Source organism: Salarias fasciatus, chromosome 17, assembly GCF_902148845.1.
Source record: "Salarias fasciatus chromosome 17, fSalaFa1.1, whole genome shotgun sequence".
Taxonomy (NCBI): domain Eukaryota; kingdom Metazoa; phylum Chordata; class Actinopteri; order Blenniiformes; family Blenniidae; genus Salarias; species Salarias fasciatus.
The window spans coordinates 4,201,092-4,219,048 of record NC_043761.1 but is presented as its reverse complement, the minus strand read 5'-3'; the positions used below and the strand labels follow the sequence as shown (position 1 = coordinate 4,219,048).

General features: G+C 46.1%; 2 protein-coding genes across 2 annotated transcripts; one reads left to right on the top strand and one right to left on the bottom strand.

The window, feature by feature from the left end:
* Positions 1–1,768: 1,768 nt before the first annotated feature.
* Positions 1,769–3,264, bottom strand: ascl1a (achaete-scute family bHLH transcription factor 1a). The gene is made up of 2 exons (XM_030113886.1): positions 2,643–3,264; positions 1,769–2,560 (listed from the first exon to the last, which is right to left on the bottom strand). Exon 1 carries the CDS (start codon positions 3,262–3,264, stop codon positions 2,656–2,658), a length of 609 nt encoding a protein of 202 aa, XP_029969746.1. The 3' UTR covers positions 1,769–2,560; positions 2,643–2,655.
* A 3,045-nt stretch (positions 3,265–6,309) lies between these two features.
* Positions 6,310–12,518, top strand: itfg2 (integrin alpha FG-GAP repeat containing 2). Its single transcript, XM_030113867.1, has 12 exons — positions 6,310–6,710; positions 7,076–7,171; positions 7,295–7,336; positions 7,412–7,589; positions 7,667–7,806; positions 8,713–8,861; positions 8,941–9,035; positions 9,120–9,173; positions 9,854–9,945; positions 10,035–10,152; positions 10,934–11,107; positions 12,381–12,518. Exons 1-12 carry the CDS (start codon positions 6,615–6,617, stop codon positions 12,446–12,448), a joined length of 1,302 nt encoding a protein of 433 aa, XP_029969727.1. The 5' UTR covers positions 6,310–6,614; the 3' UTR covers positions 12,449–12,518.
* Positions 12,519–17,957: the final 5,439 nt, after the last annotated feature.

Genomic DNA, 17,957 nt, shown 5'->3' with positions numbered 1-17,957 from the left:
TCAAAAACAGCTACATCCAGAAACTCAAAGCGTCGCAGCTTTTCTTTGGTGCAGAGCTGCTCCCGAAAATGACTCTAACCTCAACTTCAGTCCAGTTTTGATGAAACTGAAAAATCTGCTGTGAAGTCCAGGCAGATGTTCTTGAAACTTCTTCTCCTGCTGTTGCATTCTGGGTGTTTTTCTAAACTCCCCCCAGACTGGTTTTGGCCCACAGACCTTATGTTTGACTCCTGTGATTGACACTATACAGCTACAGTCCTACAGTTCCTAAAACCGACTGGTGCCGTTTCTCTCCTGTACAGAATGAAGCTTAGAGGTTTTTTTAGTGTTTTTTTTTTTATATCTATATTTTCAGGTTAAAGATGTTCGTCACAGCATCAACAAGGAGATTTTGATATCACTAAAACAATGAAAAACTGAACAAATGGTAAAACTATAAAGAAAGCTAAAATTGTTTTAAATGCTTAAACAATGAAAACGTGAATAAAGGACTAAACTTTTCAAAACGACTAACAGTTATTAAATAGACTTAGCGTGAGGAAAGAAGTCTGCAACAAAAGAGCTGGAGGCTGAAACAATATATACATGTGAAACGCTTCCAAATAAAGCTAGAACTACATAATTCGATCTGAAGCGATGCCACAAATGTTCTTACTTTGTTTTTTTTCAACCAATGTCGATGTGATCATTTGTGATTTTTACATGAAATTCTGAGAAGCCTAATAAAAGTGATTTTTTTTTTTAAATACTAATGTTTGTTTGTGTGTTGTATTTTTTTTTTTTTTTTAGTTACTGTTCTGCAGTGAAGTTGCACCACCCCTCTACGGTTCTAAGATCCTTTTTCTAAGTCATATAAACAACGTCCTCGAAACAAAATAGTGACTTCTCATGTGATTTCAAACAGAGTAGAATCTTAAAGGAGAGGAGCTTTGGGTCCCCCCCCTTCCCAGGTGGTGGCTGTTGTGCGCGCGGCGGCACGCTGCTGTCAGCAGGCACACGCCATCAGCCAATTGAGCTCCGTGTCTCCACTCGACCACCATCCAGGCCCCCATTCACTCATTAAAGCGGACACGCGCCCGGCCGCAGCCTCCGCCCTACCTGTCAAACTTAGTTGTGCAGAAACAAAAGTTCCCCGAATACCTCACAGTCTGAAGCTGACCTGCAAACCGGTCACTGCGGCGCAGTTTAGTCGCTTCAGAGCGAATTCCTTGAGAGGACTGAGACTGAGGAGCAAAAGTTAAACATTTTGCGCGGTTTTTACGCATCTAACTCGAACAGTCAGGAATAAATAAAGAAGAAAAAAAGTTGTTTTCTGTCATAAACGTGTCAATATACGCGTTTTCATTTGGAAAAAAGGGTATTATTCTTTCGACCAGTGAGTGATATATCGCTGGGTTGTTGTATTTGGAAACTGCCTCCGTTTTACGCACCGAAAAGAGACGCTGCTCGTGCGTCCTGTTGCTTCACGGTGACAATAGAAAGAAAGACAGCAGAGCTGGATTTTGGTGTTTTTTGGGCTGATCTGTCATAAAAGGTTTTGTTCAACTAATTTGGGTCAAATTTAGAAACAGAAGTCGGGGAATATGTTGTGCGTAAACTGTGCGTAAAAGTGATTTCCCTCCAGAAATAAACCCCACAGACAGTTTACCTCAACTCCTGCGTCTACATTCAGCTGATGCTCACTTGTTGCCATCAGTCTAGTACCCACCCCTCTCTAATAAACCCCCCAAAAAAGAAATAAGGCAAAGCAGTTCAATAGCATCTCGTTTTATTCTTGGACTAGAGTGTAGAAAATATGGTTATAGGACTTCGCATTTCCAACATGTGGAGACAATGCATCGCTATTGCACTCTGTTTGGACAATAGCTGCATAAGGATTTGATCATTGTGACACAAAATAATGCAAAAACATGGTTTCACTATTAAATAAGACACGTCGGTGCTCGAATAAACACATCAGGAGTATCAAACCCCGTCTGGAAACCTCACAAACAAGAAGAGCCAGAGAATAATAGACTACACGTCTACACAGGCAGGAGGTATAGAAGCAACTTCGCAATATATTGACAAAATATATACAAAAAGGATGTGTACAAAACATCTATAAATCTCTTACATACAAAAATATCTTAATATATTTCAAAAAAAGCGTTTGATATAGAATTTCATAGAATAAATCCGCAACTTGGAAGCATTTTTCTGAGAGGTTTGCCAAAGGGTTGGTGTTGTGTGATTGGATTAGCATAGTTGAAAAAGCGACGTATTAAATAATGTTCTTTTTAAATGTGCTGCTGGAGCGCATGAATTGAGTTTTTTGTGTTTATCATGGACAAAATGCACAGTAGCTGGGATTCCCACGCTGTCAGGAGACCCGACTTCCTTTTAAATCCTTTGGCGCTGATCTGTGGCCTGGTTTTCCCCTCCAGTGTCTCAGGCCCCGCATGGGGAGGACCGTGCGCGCGGGACGCGCCGACCAAAACGCGTGTGCAGTGCATGTGGTTCTCCTCCGGGACCATCCCAAGCGGCGGGACGACGGTCAGTTCAGTCCATCCACTCATATCTGCAAGGGAACGAGGAAGAGGTTCAGTCGCCGCCCGCCTGCTCTCACTGATCAGTGTCTGGAGTCGCTGGTTCGCTCCTACCTCGCGCGGATGCTCAGAACCAGTTGGTGAAGTCCAGCAGCTCCTGCTCCTCCGGGCTCAGCGGGTCGTACGACCCCTCGTCCGACGAGTAGGAGGACACGGGCGAGCCCGCCATGGAGTTCATGTCCGCGGAGTATCCCTGCGACATGGTGGGCGACAGGACGCCGGACTGGAAGGCGGCGCTCACGGCGTCGTGCTCGTCCAGCAGCTGCTGCAGCGCGCGGATGTACTCCACGGCGGAGCGCAGCGTCTCCACCTTGCTCATCTTCTTGTTGGCGGCGCCGTTGGGCACGTGCTCCCGCAGGGTGGCGAAGCCGTTGTTGACCAGCTTGACCCGGTTGCGCTCGCGCTCGTTCCTGCGCGCCACGGCGTGCGGCTGCTGCTGCGGCAGCGTGTAGCCGAAGCCCGCGAAGTTGAGCCGCCGCTTGCAGCGCAGCAGCTCCGGGGACGAGGAGCGCTGCCTCTTGGGCTGCTTGCACGCGGACTTCCCGCCGCTCGCGCCGCCGCCGCCGCTCGGGCTCAGCTGGATGCTCTGCGCCGCCGCCGCGGCCGAGAAGAAGCACGCGGAGGGCATCAGCTGCTGCTGGCTCACCGTCAGCTCCATCTTGGCCGTCAGGTCCATTCCCGGGAGAACAACCAAAAAAAAAAAAAAAAAAACCCAAACAAAACTCAAAGTTTAGAAAGGGTCGCAGAGGTCCGGGCGGTGCGTCCCGCTCGTGCCGTTCACGTGTTGTGTTTGGGTGGAGGAGGGCAGTCCGTCCGCTCCGGCTGCTGCCTTGCGCGCTCCTCAAAGCTGCTCTGAGTCCTCCAAGGAGGACGCCACTGCTTTTCAACGCGCTTGGAAGAGGGGCTGGCCACGCCCTCCGGTCGCGTGGATTCACCTTGGGCTCCTGCCCCGGTACCGGTGCGTTGCGCGCGCCGGACGCGTGCCACTTGAAGCACTAAACAAACAGCCAGTGGTGAGGGTTTTTTTCTTTTCCTTTCTCTGTCTATGAAGAGCTCGACAAGGTGCAGAGCAGACGCAGAGCTGCACCGAGGAGAAACCACTGCTTCATCTCGTCAAACTGTTTGTGTTCAATCCGCTGATGCTTCACTTTTCCAACTTTTACGCACACGTGCGCTTCCAATTCTACATCTCCAGGAGAGGAAATCACAGCTTCCAGTCCCGCATGCCACTTTAGAATGAAGTTTCTTGGGATAAAGTTTTACACAAAGTTAAAAAGAGTGATAATGATGAAGTTATCAGTAAAATTTTAACAGAAAATATCCGTTTAAAGCTCAAAGTTCAACAGGTGGATCGAGTATGAAGAGTTACAGCTTCTTTGAGATCAGTGATAGATTTTTCATTTTTATGACTCAATAATTGTGGTTTAAGTTACTTATAAAAAAGTGACTAAAACTTCATATATTGTTTTTTAAATCCATATTTTTGGGCCGCCTCGCCTTCGTGTGTAAATCAGTCTTTGCGCCTTCAGCTCCGTCTGGTTTTACTGTCAACATGATGCAGACTCTCATTTCATCCACTATTGTTGCAACCACAGGCCGAATTTTCCACTTTGATTAGCGCAGATCATCAGCCGCACAGGCGGAACGCAGGGGCGCAGATCGGCGGAGGAGGGGGCGCGCGGAGGAGGCTTTGTGTGTGATTTGATACACCCGATATGCTTACAGTAGCGCGCGGACGCGGGCGTTCTGTCGATTATTGTCGCTTCGGGGCGAGGGGAGCGATGAAAGACGTCTTTCAGCGGGGAACAAAAACGGGATCAAACTGCAAAACACTCCGGTGCGTGTTTGGATGATTCTGTTAGCAAAAAAAAAAAAAAAATTCCGCGAAAACTTTAAAGATCTGCCCGTTCAGGTCCGGTTTGTTTGTATGCGCAACAAAATGCGCAAAAGTAAAGGGAATCAAAGTTTCTGATGGTGATTTAAATTTTGTTTATGAGGTTCATCCAAAATAATTTGGATTATTTATCTGTTATAAAACAAATAAATAACCTGTTCATCTCTCTCGAGTGAGTGCGTGATCGTTTGCTCTGTTATTAAAGGATGAATCTGCCTCTGGGCTCATTTTAAAAGTTCAGTTTTACGCACGAAGTTCTCTCCGTTTGTGTTTACACCTTCCCCGCCGCTGTGGGTGTGCGTGTATGTGTGCGCGCGCACCCCCTTCTTTTCTTTTATTTCTGTGCGCGTCCGCACACGCACGCGCGTCTTGTAGTGGGGATTGTAATAAATTGTGCAATTTTTCTGTGTTGGCAGTGGCATTGAAAATCAAGCCTGTATTGAAGAGCACCCCCCCCCCCCCACACACACACACACACACACACACACACAAACACACACGCATCTATACTTTCTTTTCTCTCCCCCCTCTCCTCTCCTCCTCCCCTGTTTTTAGCCCAGCAAGAGAGTTTAGAAAAGAGGCGTGGGTTCCATTCAGCGTCCCCCGCGCCCCTTCCCCACGGCCCGGCTTTCTGAAACCTATCCACGGCCTGTCACCGCGCTTCCAGAGTCCAATTAGCGCTTTGTGCGGACTGTGCGCGCGCGCGCGCTTCCAGAGGCCGGGAGGAGCGCGCTCACTTTACTCGAGGGGGCTTTCCAGTCAAAGCTGGCTGTAATAATTAATATGACATCTGGGCGCCCGAGCTCCCATTTAAACACTTTTTTTTTCTTCTTTTCTGTATTTTTCTCTTTTCTTTGCAGGGCTCGCTGTGAGGGAAGATAACAAAACAAAACAAAAAACTTTTAAAAAGCGTCCACACTCATGTGAGACTGGGGGATTATCGTTCAATTTATTTGTCATTAAAAGCAGTTTTCTCAGTGTTTTGTGACACGCTTTTCACTGAAAGATGATTCTTTAATGAAAGACAGAAACTTTGACGCGTTCAAGAATAAAAATAAAAAAATATCAGATCCATTATTTCTGACTTTAAAATTCTGAATGTCCGTGTTAATAAAATATCACCAACAATAAGAGAAAGTTTGGAATGACTCTTTCTGTAGTTTTCTGTAGGATTTCTGCTTTGTATGAGATCTGCCTGAAAAGGACAAGTAATTATACAGCGCCCTCGAGAGGACAAATGTGTTCATATCACTGAGTCAGGATGTTTAAACAAGCAGTCACATATATAGAATAATAATACTTTACTAATCCTAGAGAAATTACAAGGCACAGAAAACTAACTAGTAGTGATGATTCGTCAAGATTAATTTAATTGTGAAACTTGTGAAAAACAAATGTTAATGGAACATGGTTAAATAATTCCTACCTCTATACATACAGTAAAATGTTTCTTTCATGAACAAAAATAATAAAAGTAAAAAAATGTAAAATATATCAAACTTTCATTCAAAGAAAATAAAACAAACATAAAACTGTGTATAAGCTCATACATGCTGTTTCGCGGTTTCGCCGCTAGATTTCGCTTTTTTAACCTTCCAGTTTAAACCGGTCCTGCCTCCTCAGTCACGTCTTTCTGTCAAACAATAATAATCGTTGTACTTGTTGCAATGACAATAAAGTTATGTTCTATTTAATTCTATTTCAGTTACAAATCAAAATGCAAATGAATATTAATTCAATTAAATTACACAAATAAAGACAAGTTTCCCATTTGCGAAGTAACTTTTATGTCTTCTCTGATTTGCCGTAGTTTGCGGTCACGTGGTTTTGTTTACCATGAGCACGCGCGCATAGCAGTGATAGCCTCAATTTAGCCACCAAAAGACACGTTTACGGGATTTAAAGTTGATGTGAAGAGCCTCGTTTCACACACCGGTTAAAGAATGAGGACCCGGGCTTCGTCTTTCAGGCTGCTGAAGTCTGGCTGCGGTTAATGTCATGTTTATTGTGGAGAGTTTCTAGAAGCTAAGCTAGCTGCCGTGAAGCTAACAGTGTTCCGTGAAATGAAATCTGCTCTTTAAGAGCTGGATTTAAACTGTAAATATTGTTGTTTTTACTGATATAAACGAGCCATGCGGTCTGTAAACTACGTCCAGAGAGTGAGCTTGGACTTCACGGGGACTCTGTTTCCTCACGCCATCTGTTTGGGAGACGCAGACAACGACTCGGTAATCCACTTTATTATCTCTATCAGTAAATAATCATCTTCATTCTGGTTTTTACAAATTTATTGACCAACACTTAACTTTAATCTGTTTGTAAACCCATTTATTAATATACAATCAACTTTATTCTGGTTTTAAACTCATTATCAACAAATAATCTACCTTATTCATTTTTCGAAACGAATAATCAGTCCATCAACCCTTCGCTCTTAATCTTCTGCTCTATCCACCCGTTATGCTGGCTTTCAAATTGTTTTAGTGCTTTCCATTCATTTTTCACATGAACTCAGTTTTCCACACAAATGAGGCTCAGAACTGTTTTGCAAGTGTGTGTTGATCAGAGTGAGATCTGTCTGCTCCTCATGCAGCTCAACGAGCTGGTGGTCGGAGACACAAGTGGGAAGCTGCTCATCTACAAGAACGACGACTCCAAACCCTGGATCACCCGGACCTGTGTGGGCATGGTGGGCACACACACACACACACACACACACACACACATACACACACATACACACACACACACACCCGGAAACGTCAGCTTCCACAGAGTCAGTCCTATAATTTAACCTGCACTTGTTTTCCAGCTGACGTGTGTTGCAGTTGGAGACGTCTGCAACAAAGGAAAGGTGAGAGACGCTCAGTAAAGCAGCTGATCCTGCTCTGGAGGCCTTGGCGGGATCTCACGAGCTGTTTTCCGTCAGAACTTTGTGGTGGCCGTGGGAGCAGAGGGATGGTTCCACCTGTTCGACCTGACGGCCACGTCTGCAAACAAGGCGGAGTCGTCCAGCCAGCACGAGTCGCTGCCGCCTGAGGACCAGAGGCCCTTCTTCACCCAGCACATCCCGGCCAACACCAAGGTCATCCTCATCAGCGACATCGGTAAGCTCAAGCTCTCTGTGGCCGACGTGCGTGAGAATGAGCAGATATTAAAAGCAGGTCTCTCTTCTTCTCTGCAGACGGAGACGGGCGCTGCGAGCTGGTGGTGGGCTACACCGACCGGGTGGTGCGAGCGTTCCGCTGGGAGGAGCCCTACGAGGGGTCAGAGGTCGGATCGGGACAACTGGTCCTGCTGAAGAAGTGGCTCCTGGAGGGACAGGTGAGGGAGGGGGATCCCCTTTTCTCTGTTCTTCTTCTGCTTTCCTATCATTTTTTAATTTATCTTTGTCAAAATTTTTTGTTCTGTTGTTTCTGTTGAGCTGCTGCAAAATACAAAGTTGAATTGAAGAACACTTTGATAATTATTTTGACATTAGTGTGATCAAACCGACGCTTCTGTTCGATGGAAGAAATGTTTTACTCTTCAGTAGCTCCTCTTCAGCTCACAACAGACAAAAGTCCTGTTTCTCAAGTCAGGTCAGGGAATATTTATCTCCACAACTGTCCTGCCAGTGTTGGACTCTGGTGATGTGCTGTTTATGAATGCTGCTGAAAAATACTTAAAGAAACTGGACTCGATGTATCACTGTGTTCTGCGGTTCATCGCTGTCTGCTGTACGCTGTCGATTTATGAGAAACTTAAAGGATTTTAAGCACGCCTTATAGCCACATATAGAAACAGCTCTCATTTGACAACAACCCACCCAGCACTGCTGCGTCCACCGGAGGTGCTGCCTGGCCCATTAACTACCCGAGCACCAAGTCATCAATAAAGCCGTAATAAATAGTTAAAACCCCCCTGCAGGTAGAGATAGGAATACATTTGTACCTCAGCGTTTCTGTTGACTGTCAGTTTATATTGGAAATGTACTCTGAAAATCAGGAGAGAATCAGTTGTTCAGAGCTGCTGTTCTTGTCTTTTCCCTCGTCCATTCGCTAAAAGGTCTGATAATCTTCCTTATCCAGTGTCTCAGTCTGATTTTCCACCCTTTAAGATGAGCTGCAGTCTGTAGACGTCCCTTCGTCCTTCAGCTGTCTCAACACACTCCCACGTTATACTGTGTGCTTGGGAATCGAACCGTTTCCTCCAGCTTGAGGCTCAGTGTTTTTGTCCCCCCGGCTGCAGGTGGACAGTCTGTCGGTGAACCCGGGCGTGGAGGGACTGCCGGAGCTCATGGTGTCCCAGCCCGGCTGTGGCTACGCCATCCTGCTCTGCTCCTGGACCCAGCAGGACTCCAGCGGGTCCGGAGACGAGGCCCCTGCCACCCCGGGCAGGTAAACCCCGTCAGTGCACCATCGCGCTTTCTGTCAGGCCCGCTGGTTCACCTTTTCTCCCCTCTCTCATTGGCCACAGCGAGGGGCCTTCCAGAGATGTAGTTCTCCATCCGACCACCGGGCGGATCCACAACAAGAACGTTTCCACTCACCTGATCGGCAGCATCAGCAAAGGTTCCACACTCCTTGACGCTTCACTTTTCCAGTCATGACAGCCTCATGTGGCCGGAGGTTTTTCATGGTCTTTTCTGTTTTCAGGTTCGAAGGAGGAGTCGTCTAAATGCGGGCTGTTCGCGCTCTGCACTTTAGATGGTGAGACGATTATTTTCACTTTTTCAAGCGCATCATGTCAACAAGACATAATCTGATTTAATCCATGAGCACAAGCTTACTTCTGCATTCATGTGGTCTTTAATGACTTAATACGCCATCTTGTGGTGCAACCTGGTATTACAGTCTGGAAGACTTTTATATTTTTCAGCAATTTTATTTAATCTTGGTGATTGTTTAAAGGTATCTGGATTTACATGAAGCTGAAACATTAGACATCCATATTACATGCTGTTGTCGGTGTGGCGTGGATTCAGCCGGAGCAGTGAAGAAGCAGAGCGGCGCCTCATCACCGCCAGCCACTCTGGCAGCAGCAGGAGGCTCCTTCGATATTTGGAGCAGAGGATCTTGTGGGATTATCACCACTGAAGGCTTCCGGGTTCCCTCCCCTCTCCCCGGACCCCCGACGGACCCACGCTGATTAGAAACATCGCCTCACTGTCAGCAAACAGCAGGAGGCGCTGTGGAGTAGTAGTTAGCACTGCTGCCTTCCAGCAAGAAGGTCACAGGTCTGAATCCTGACAGGGAAACTAGCAGAGGTCAGATGGTCAGCCCCTGATTGGGTCCGTCTGTCCTTCTGGTCGAACACTGGGTCACGAGTCCTTGAAATGTTGAGCTGTTTGTGCCGTGACGTGAATCCAGGCCTGGTTCTCCTGCTGCAGGAACCCTGAAGCTGATGGACAGCTCCGAGCAGCTGCTCTGGTCGGTCCAGGTGGATCATCAGCTGTTCGCTCTGCAGAAGCTGGACGTCACCGTGAGTCTCCGTCTCTCCACGCCGCTGGACGGAAACGCATCTGGACTCCATGATCACACGTGTGTGTGTGTGTGTGTGTGGGCGTGCAGGGCGACGGCAGAGAGGAGGTGGTGGCCTGCGCCTGGGACGGGCAAACCTACATCATCGACCACAACCGGACCGTGGTTCGGTTCCAGTTTGACGAGAACGTCAACGCCTTCTGCGCAGGTGAGAAATCTCCCAGCGTCACTCCGCCCTCCCGCCCTCCACTTATTGAAGAAAACTGTTGAGTTGGAACTACCAACTCAGGAAATGTTTCAGCTCATAGTCGGACTACATGTTTTCAGTTTTCCCTCTTAAATACCTTGTATTTATTTCTCTATTAATTTATTGGTAGAATACATTTAGTCATGAAATATCTGTACTATCAAGTTTCAACCATTTAAAAAAAATGTATTTTAATTACTTGTCTTCAGGTTAAAAAATGGAATAAACACCTTGAAAAATATTGTATTTTGAGATTCTGTATCTTTCATTTCTGTCAGTCATAAGATGATGTGGTGAAAAGGTTCAGAATATTTCAGTTTGTGCAGTGAATGTAGAACGTATTTCACTGTTTTAATTCATTGGAAAAAAAGCTACAATATGCAAATATTTATATTCTTGAATATTTAATTAGAATGTAATCTTATTTCAAAACGTCACAAGATATTTTAATTTGTGTGAGTGAAGAAATGGTGGGGAAAACCCTGAAGCTTTCTATTCTACGCTAATGTTTGATGCACTGTATTTATAAATCAAACCACAGAAGACGTTTCAGACTCTTGCCAGCAGGGGGCGTCCTCGGCCCTCCTCTGCCTCAGCTCTTTGATCCTCTGATGTTTTCACAGTTTGAAGGAGTCTGAGGGAGACGATGGGAAGTTGTTTGTTTCTTTCCTCTTCCTGTTGACGATCACCGTGATGCATTCAAGTGACCCTTCTGTGTGTGTGTGTGTGTGTGTGTGTGCAGGACAGTACACGTGTAAGGAGGGCAGGAACAGCCCCTGCCTGGTGTACGTCAGCTTCAACCACAAAATCCACGTGTACTGGAAGGTGGAGCTGGAGCGGATGGAGTCCACCAACCTGCTGCGGGTTCTGGAGCGGCGGTCCGGGTTCGGGGAGCAGCTGGCGGCGCTGGGAGTCGGTGAGTGGGGTTCGAACCGGACCGCAGGAAAGACAGCCCCCGTGACTGTTCGCTGTAACGAGCCGACACCGAGCTGAATATTGATGAGGGAGCTGATCCCCGGTGACAGATTTCCCCGCTAACAAGATCCGGCCTGCCGACAGGTTGAGCGTGTAAAGGAAACCCTGACATTTTCACCGCGGCGCTCGTTGTGTCTGAAGCACAAGAACAGGAAGAGGGTCTCAGAGTCGAGTGTTTCTACTGATATCCGTATGATGACAGACTGAAAACTGTGGAGCTACATTCACCCATTTCCATAACACTGACGGTCAGAGCTCCATCCATCCAGTGGAGGACATTAAACATTCCCCTCCTGGGAGAAACCAAGCAGCTTGGAGTTAAAGCTCCATCGGGATTCAAACCAGCAACCTTCCAGTTGCCTGCTCTGACTCACCGCTGCCGTTTAAATAACGTTTTATATCATGGCTGCAGCTACAAACACGCGAGAGAGGAGCTCAGGAGGGAAACTCAGCTGTTTCCTACAGATCTGCGTCGGCCATGATGGGAGCGGCGCCGATATTCGTGATGTTACTAATGAATCCAGCCGATCGCCGTATTGATCATTTTTACATCAGCTGCCGTCCACTGAGACCTGCTGGAGAACCGACAGACAGCGACCACGACGTAAACAGCGTGAGCATCCTGTGGTTAACATGGCAGCAATCAGGAAGTGACGGAAATGAGGCGTTTTTCAAAATAAAATTCAGTGTCGAGTAATAGAAATTGAAATGTAGATTTTCAAAGTAACACTGTTGTTTTTTTTTCTTCTCTATTCTCTGTATCGCAGTAGTAGTGTGAGTATGGGATCGAGTTCGATACTGAAATGTGAAGAGTGTGACGGTGGAGTGTTTACACAGAGGAGTAAAACACACACACACACACACACTCACACACTTCTCCTTCTCGGAGTCTCTTTCATCCAAAGCAGCTCAGGTCGCTCCGTCGGTTAATGATTACGAACGGCGGCGGATTGTTTTGCTTCCTGCTAATTCTCTTTGTGAATGGCCTGACGTGAACGTCGGTCTGCCTCGCTGCGTTTTCCGTCGGCGCTCGTCCTCGCAGGAAGATGAGCTCCAAACCAGTCCGGAGCCGCCGGCTCCGCACGGGCCAGCGGGCTGTCGGAGCGCCTCACGTCACCCAGAGCGGCGAGGAAGACGGCGACACGCCGGAACATGAGCCACCTCAACCGCTCGCACACTGATTTAATCGCCCCCCTCTGTATTTTGCCCCACAGATGCCGAGGACCCGGCTGCAGTCAGAGCGCTGGTCTCAGACGTCCTCTATGGAGATGGACACACGTAGCGCAGCGACACCCCCCCCCCCCCTCCCTCCCTCCCTCCCACCCAGCTGTAAATAATAAAGAGTGACCGTGTGACTCCTGATACTTGTCTGTTCGCAGCTCCTGATTTCTGATCCTGCACACTGTCGCTGTCTCATAGGTATTTGAGGGGGGGGGGGGGCCCGTCCCCAGATAATCATCTGTCAGGAGCTCCCCGCTCCTCCTGAGCAGGATCGCAACGCGCCTCAGATATTACATAATCCGTTTGTTACGCAATGAAATTAGCATGGCAGCATGAGAGCGGGAGGACTGGTGAGGCGAGCCGCCCGCGGGGTGAGGGGGGGGTGGGGGTGGGGGGGGGTTCACCCGCTGCTCCCAAGAGGAGGATCCTATAACCTCCTATATCGACTGCCTCTGACTCTCTCATGCAATATTAAGTGTGTGTGTGCGTGTGTGTGTTAACTGAGGGCAAACACAGGCTCGGGTGTCGTGGTGAGAATCGGCCTCCCTCCGCTCCTCTGCCCTTTGGAGTCGTGCTACTGGCACACTTCACTCTGGAGATCGTGGCTTCACGTGTCAGCCTCAGGACTCGCGCTTTGTCTCTTCTCTCATTTTTTTTTTACGTGCAGAGTCAGAAAAAAACCATCGTTCTTAATGAGCTCTTGATGGGAAAACGTGAATTACTGTAAATCTCTGTTCTCAAGTGAAATCGCTACGTTTTCGTTGTGTTTTGGGAGTCTGTGTGCAAGACAACGGTGCTCAGAGTCACTGGAAACGCTGCTTTTTGGAAACACTCAGGCTCTGTTGTAAGTAGACGCTGGAAGTGTCGCTTCTGGTCCTGGTTCTGGTCCTGGTTCCAGTCCAGAGTCTCCAGGACTTGGTAGTTTTAGAGCTGAATGTCACCGTAATAACAATCCAACTCGATGGTCTCGACATGTGAAAATCAGTGTTCTCGACTGTTAATGTTTAGAGTGTGTTGTTCTTTCTTTTTATTATAAAGCTACACACACGTACAAACAGCAGCATCAACATGAAAAGTAAATAGTTTTCATCGTTTCTGTCGTCAAGTGAACAAAAAGGAAAAACCATGCCTTTTCACTTGAAGCATCATTGGCTCGGTGCCTAAAACAAAACCCAAAAAAAGTCAAAGCTAACGGGGAGATTCCGTGATATCTTTTTGAGCTGAGCTGAATTAGTATGAAGACGTTCAGATTGTTGGACGTCTCGTTGCTCTGGTCCGGCCTCACTTCACCACCCCGGAGGAGTCTGAGTGAAAACTGAGGTTTCCACACCAATCTGAGGAAGCGCCGTCTTTCTTCTTGACCCTGGGTGAAGGTGTGGTGGGACCGGAAAACTGACAGTCTGGCCGATAACAGAACTGCAGCCTTGAGCTGAAGTCATCGCTGCAGATACTTGAACATGAAGTGAAAGGAGATTTGAAAAAGCCCAAAACCAAAGTGTTTTTTCATGATAGATGTGTGTAGTTTGCAGTAATCTGTGTTTGAGCCCTGCTGCTGATCTTCCTGTCCCCCATTTCATCTCCTCATGTTTTATTTATGCGATATAAGAGAACTCCATCAGTCCCACACTGGGGAAATTCACATCACAACTATTGAATATCATCATTAAGAGTCAGTGTTAGGTGAGTTACTTTTAAAAAGTAATGAGTTATAGCTCTCTATGGTTGTATCTCTATCTGCTCTAACGATCAGGGCTCTATGGTTGCAGCTCTATCACATCACGTGACACACTTTGGACCAATACGGTTCCTTCTTTCTGTAAGCAAACTTCATGCTCCGTGGGCTCAGTTGGGCTCTGGTTGGAGGGAAACCCAAACTGAAAGCGGTGACTTTTGGTAATGGAACCGCGCCTCATTGTCATTTATGATGAAGGATAACAGTTGCAACACTGGGAAAAGTCATCAGTTGGATTTGTTGTTCCTAAAAATAGCAACACCGTTAGTAACTCCATTTATTTTCACACCATTGCGCCCATCACTGGTCATGACTGCATTTGACCTACATATGCAAATGAGCAGCTGTGGAGATCAGATGACATCATTTAGAACGTTCATGACTGAGGAGTTGCAACAATGTATCATTTTAAATGACGTCATCATCCAAGTTGACCTAGATAATATGCAAATGAGCAGCTATGCAAATTAGATGACGTTTGTTAAGATGACTTTTATGATTATAATTATTTAACATTTGATGTAAATATAATAATTTCACAGTATGCACATTGAGTCGCTGTTGCATTACTAAAAAAAAACATGTTTAAATATGTGAAAGAATTTGGATTCCCTCTTAATGGAACTTTAAGAGGCATGTATTCTAAAACTGAATAGACTATTAGCGAAATAAAAGGACACTTGACAGAATAAATTACAAGCAGGAAACACTACTATAAATTATTCAACCTTTGTGATAATATCAGACAAGTGGCCGACTCCACTGGACCCTAGCGGAAGAAAAATGAAGTGTTGAATTATAGTGACCGAACCAAGCCTCATATTATTGTCATTAAAGATTAATGGTGTTGTAATGCTGGAAAAAGTAATCAGATTACCCGTTACTTAACGCAATTACGCCCATCACTGTTAAATATAATTGTGCAATGAAAAAATACTGAGAAAAACTAACTGACAGGACTGTAATTTTACATTCAGTAACAGTTTTCCTCTGATGAGTTCAGCTGTTTTTATGTTACCAAAATGGAAAAATTAACACATTTTTTTATATGTTATAATGTGGTGGCGGGCGTGAACAGGCTGGGACGCATGGCAGGGAGAGAGGGAGAGGAGGTGTTGAAGCAGACATCCATCCATCCATCCAGGGTTTGAAAAAACAAGGTGGAAATTCTGAGTTTCCAAAACTTCATTTGTAAAAAAAACATTTCCACAAAATTGTCAAGTGTCATGAAGACACACTTCCAGCCTCAAACTAACTTTCATTACCCTGTCACCCTCTTTATATAAGCCCAGAAGTCTAAATTGGTCCAATCAGCACAGGCCGGGCTGAACCAAATTTCCAAGGGGTGTTTGCAATACACTAAATTCACCAATTTCACCAAATAAATAACACAATAACTGGAGAAATAGTAAATTGAAAATAAAGTCATTCCAGTTATATAAAGCATATTAATTTAACTATCAACTCTTCCCTGAAATATAGTCATACATTTAAATATGCAGTCAGTTCCCCCTCCAGACAGTGGACTGCGCCATCTGCAATAAGACAGGTGAACAAGCGGCGTGCGCGTGGCAGAGGTGGGACCGGCGCACGAGCACGAGCAGGAGCCGGAAGCGTGAGGTGAGTTTCGCTGGAAGTTCGGGTTGAAGCCTGAATGCGGGTGAAACTGTGAGCAGTAGAACCACAATGCAGACCCGGGGTGTTCACTGCACGGACACGCGGAGACGCGCGCTCCCAACACAAACGCCATAAACATTCCCACGTCGTGTCTCCACATGAACGCGCCCAGCATGTTGGTGATGCTTGATAACCTGAAGAGTGAAACGGACTGAGGCTGAAGTGAAATCAGTTTAAAGAAGAACATGAAGCCAAAGACGCCTTGTCTGGTTTGTCAAAATGATAAACTGTGACAAGAGACGCCATCTTTAATGAGAAGATGATGGAGACGAAAATCACCTTCCTTCATGAAAGTCATCTTTGCTTCAGATGCTTGAGAAAGGGCCATATTACCAAGGACTGCAAGTGGTGCCACGCCTGGAGGCGTTGACCTCCAACCTGCTCGCAGCGAAAAACTAAGGTCAAGTAACGATAGTCAGAACTTTATCAGAATCCACAGACAGAGGAATCCGCAGGGTAATGACCTGTTGACACAACATTCCTCTTTCCTCATGCTCGCCTTCCTGGATACGCTGAGCAGCTCAGTCAGTTTTACACAGTAAGGATGTTGCTCATGTTGAATGGTGATAATGATGAATGTGTGGCCGCAGTACTCGCTCCACCATGGAGTGATGGGAGTTATCGCCCTCCTCTCCTCTTCAGTTCTTCACAAACGAGCCCATGGGTCATTCCTGCTTTGGCCGTTGATGTGATTTGATGTAATTGTCTCCTATCGCAGCATCAAGGCTTCCTGTGTGCAGCTGCAGCATTACATGTCCTTATAAGTGAGCAGCATTCCTGAGCAGTTGGCTCCGGCCAAGTCGCGCTCCTGACCATCAATGGTCAAACGAGGACGCACTGATATGTGGCGGTGTTGTTCTTATAGATCCTATCGGATGGATGGATTCTGGCTGCCTGCGTCAGCCCGTTCATCCATCTCCTGCTTGCATTTGGTCTTTATTAGTTTCCACTGATGACTCCTGTGTGACTGAGACTTTAGCTCCCATGATTCCCTCTGCCCGCCCCCGGGGTTTGGTACGAGCGTGAAACTCATCTCAGACATGCGACCCCGCGACCTGACCACTCGGGGTCAATGTCCCTGTCAGGATGCGACTGACCTCTGGGTGGATTTATCTGCATCTATTCCCGTCGTGATGTTTCTGTCGGTGGCTCTAAACGGAGGCCGCTGTGGCTTTTTATACTCGCCATCTGGAAGCCGTGGGGATGTTCCCGCTAGGGATGCTGTCGTCGGTGTGCAGACTCGTATCGCTGAAGGTTGCCGTGTCTCTAAAACACGTTTCAGACGTTACGTTTTGACACGGCCTCCATTACTCCACATCTTCGTCATGTTGTTAAAAACGAATGCTGCAGGCCAGCGTCCTCAAAGTGGAGACATCTCTTGGCTGTGTTTTAGCAGTTTGTCTGCTTTTTTTTTTTTTTTTTACTTTTAATAGCTAAAATCAAACCTTTAACATAATGTCACTGTTGTTTTAGTGAGGTTTAATATCCGGTGTCTAGCGGGTAAATGGCTGAGTCGTCGGCGTAAATGCAGACTGTGCAGTGGATGAAGGAGTGAAAAGGTCCCGTCAGCTGGTGTGAGTCTATAGGAGCTGACAGCATGTCGCCCTGCCGCCTTCAGGCACTCGGATAGGTTACATAAACAGAGTTTTATTTAAAGAATGCTGTGACACACGGGTTTATGCATCTCTTTCAGATTCCTGCACAAACAGGAAATTCATTTAAGAACAAAAGAACAGCGAAAAGACAACAAAAAAAAAAAAGTTTTTTTTATTTTTACTTAAAACATGTCAGTGGAATACAAGTTTATTTGAGTCTGTGTTTATTATAGAGTAGAAAAGAGAACATATCATTTAATCTTTTTTGTATCTGTACCTTTTTAAATCTCTTGCATTTATAGTTGTTGCTCATTTAATGATTTCCGTCTTTTTTTTACTTTCTGTGACTGTTTCATGATTAACTTTTTTCAGCCAGTTGTACAAAAAGTCTCTTCGGTGAATTTATTTGTTTCAGCTTATTTATTTTTCTTATTTTTAGTAATTTTAATTAGCTTTATATTTATTTCATGTTCCTCTGAGCTCTCTTTGTGCTTCGTCTTGTGATTTCTGCTGTCGTTTTCTCTACTTGTGTTCTTTTTGGTGACTTTAGAATAATTATTTTTTGC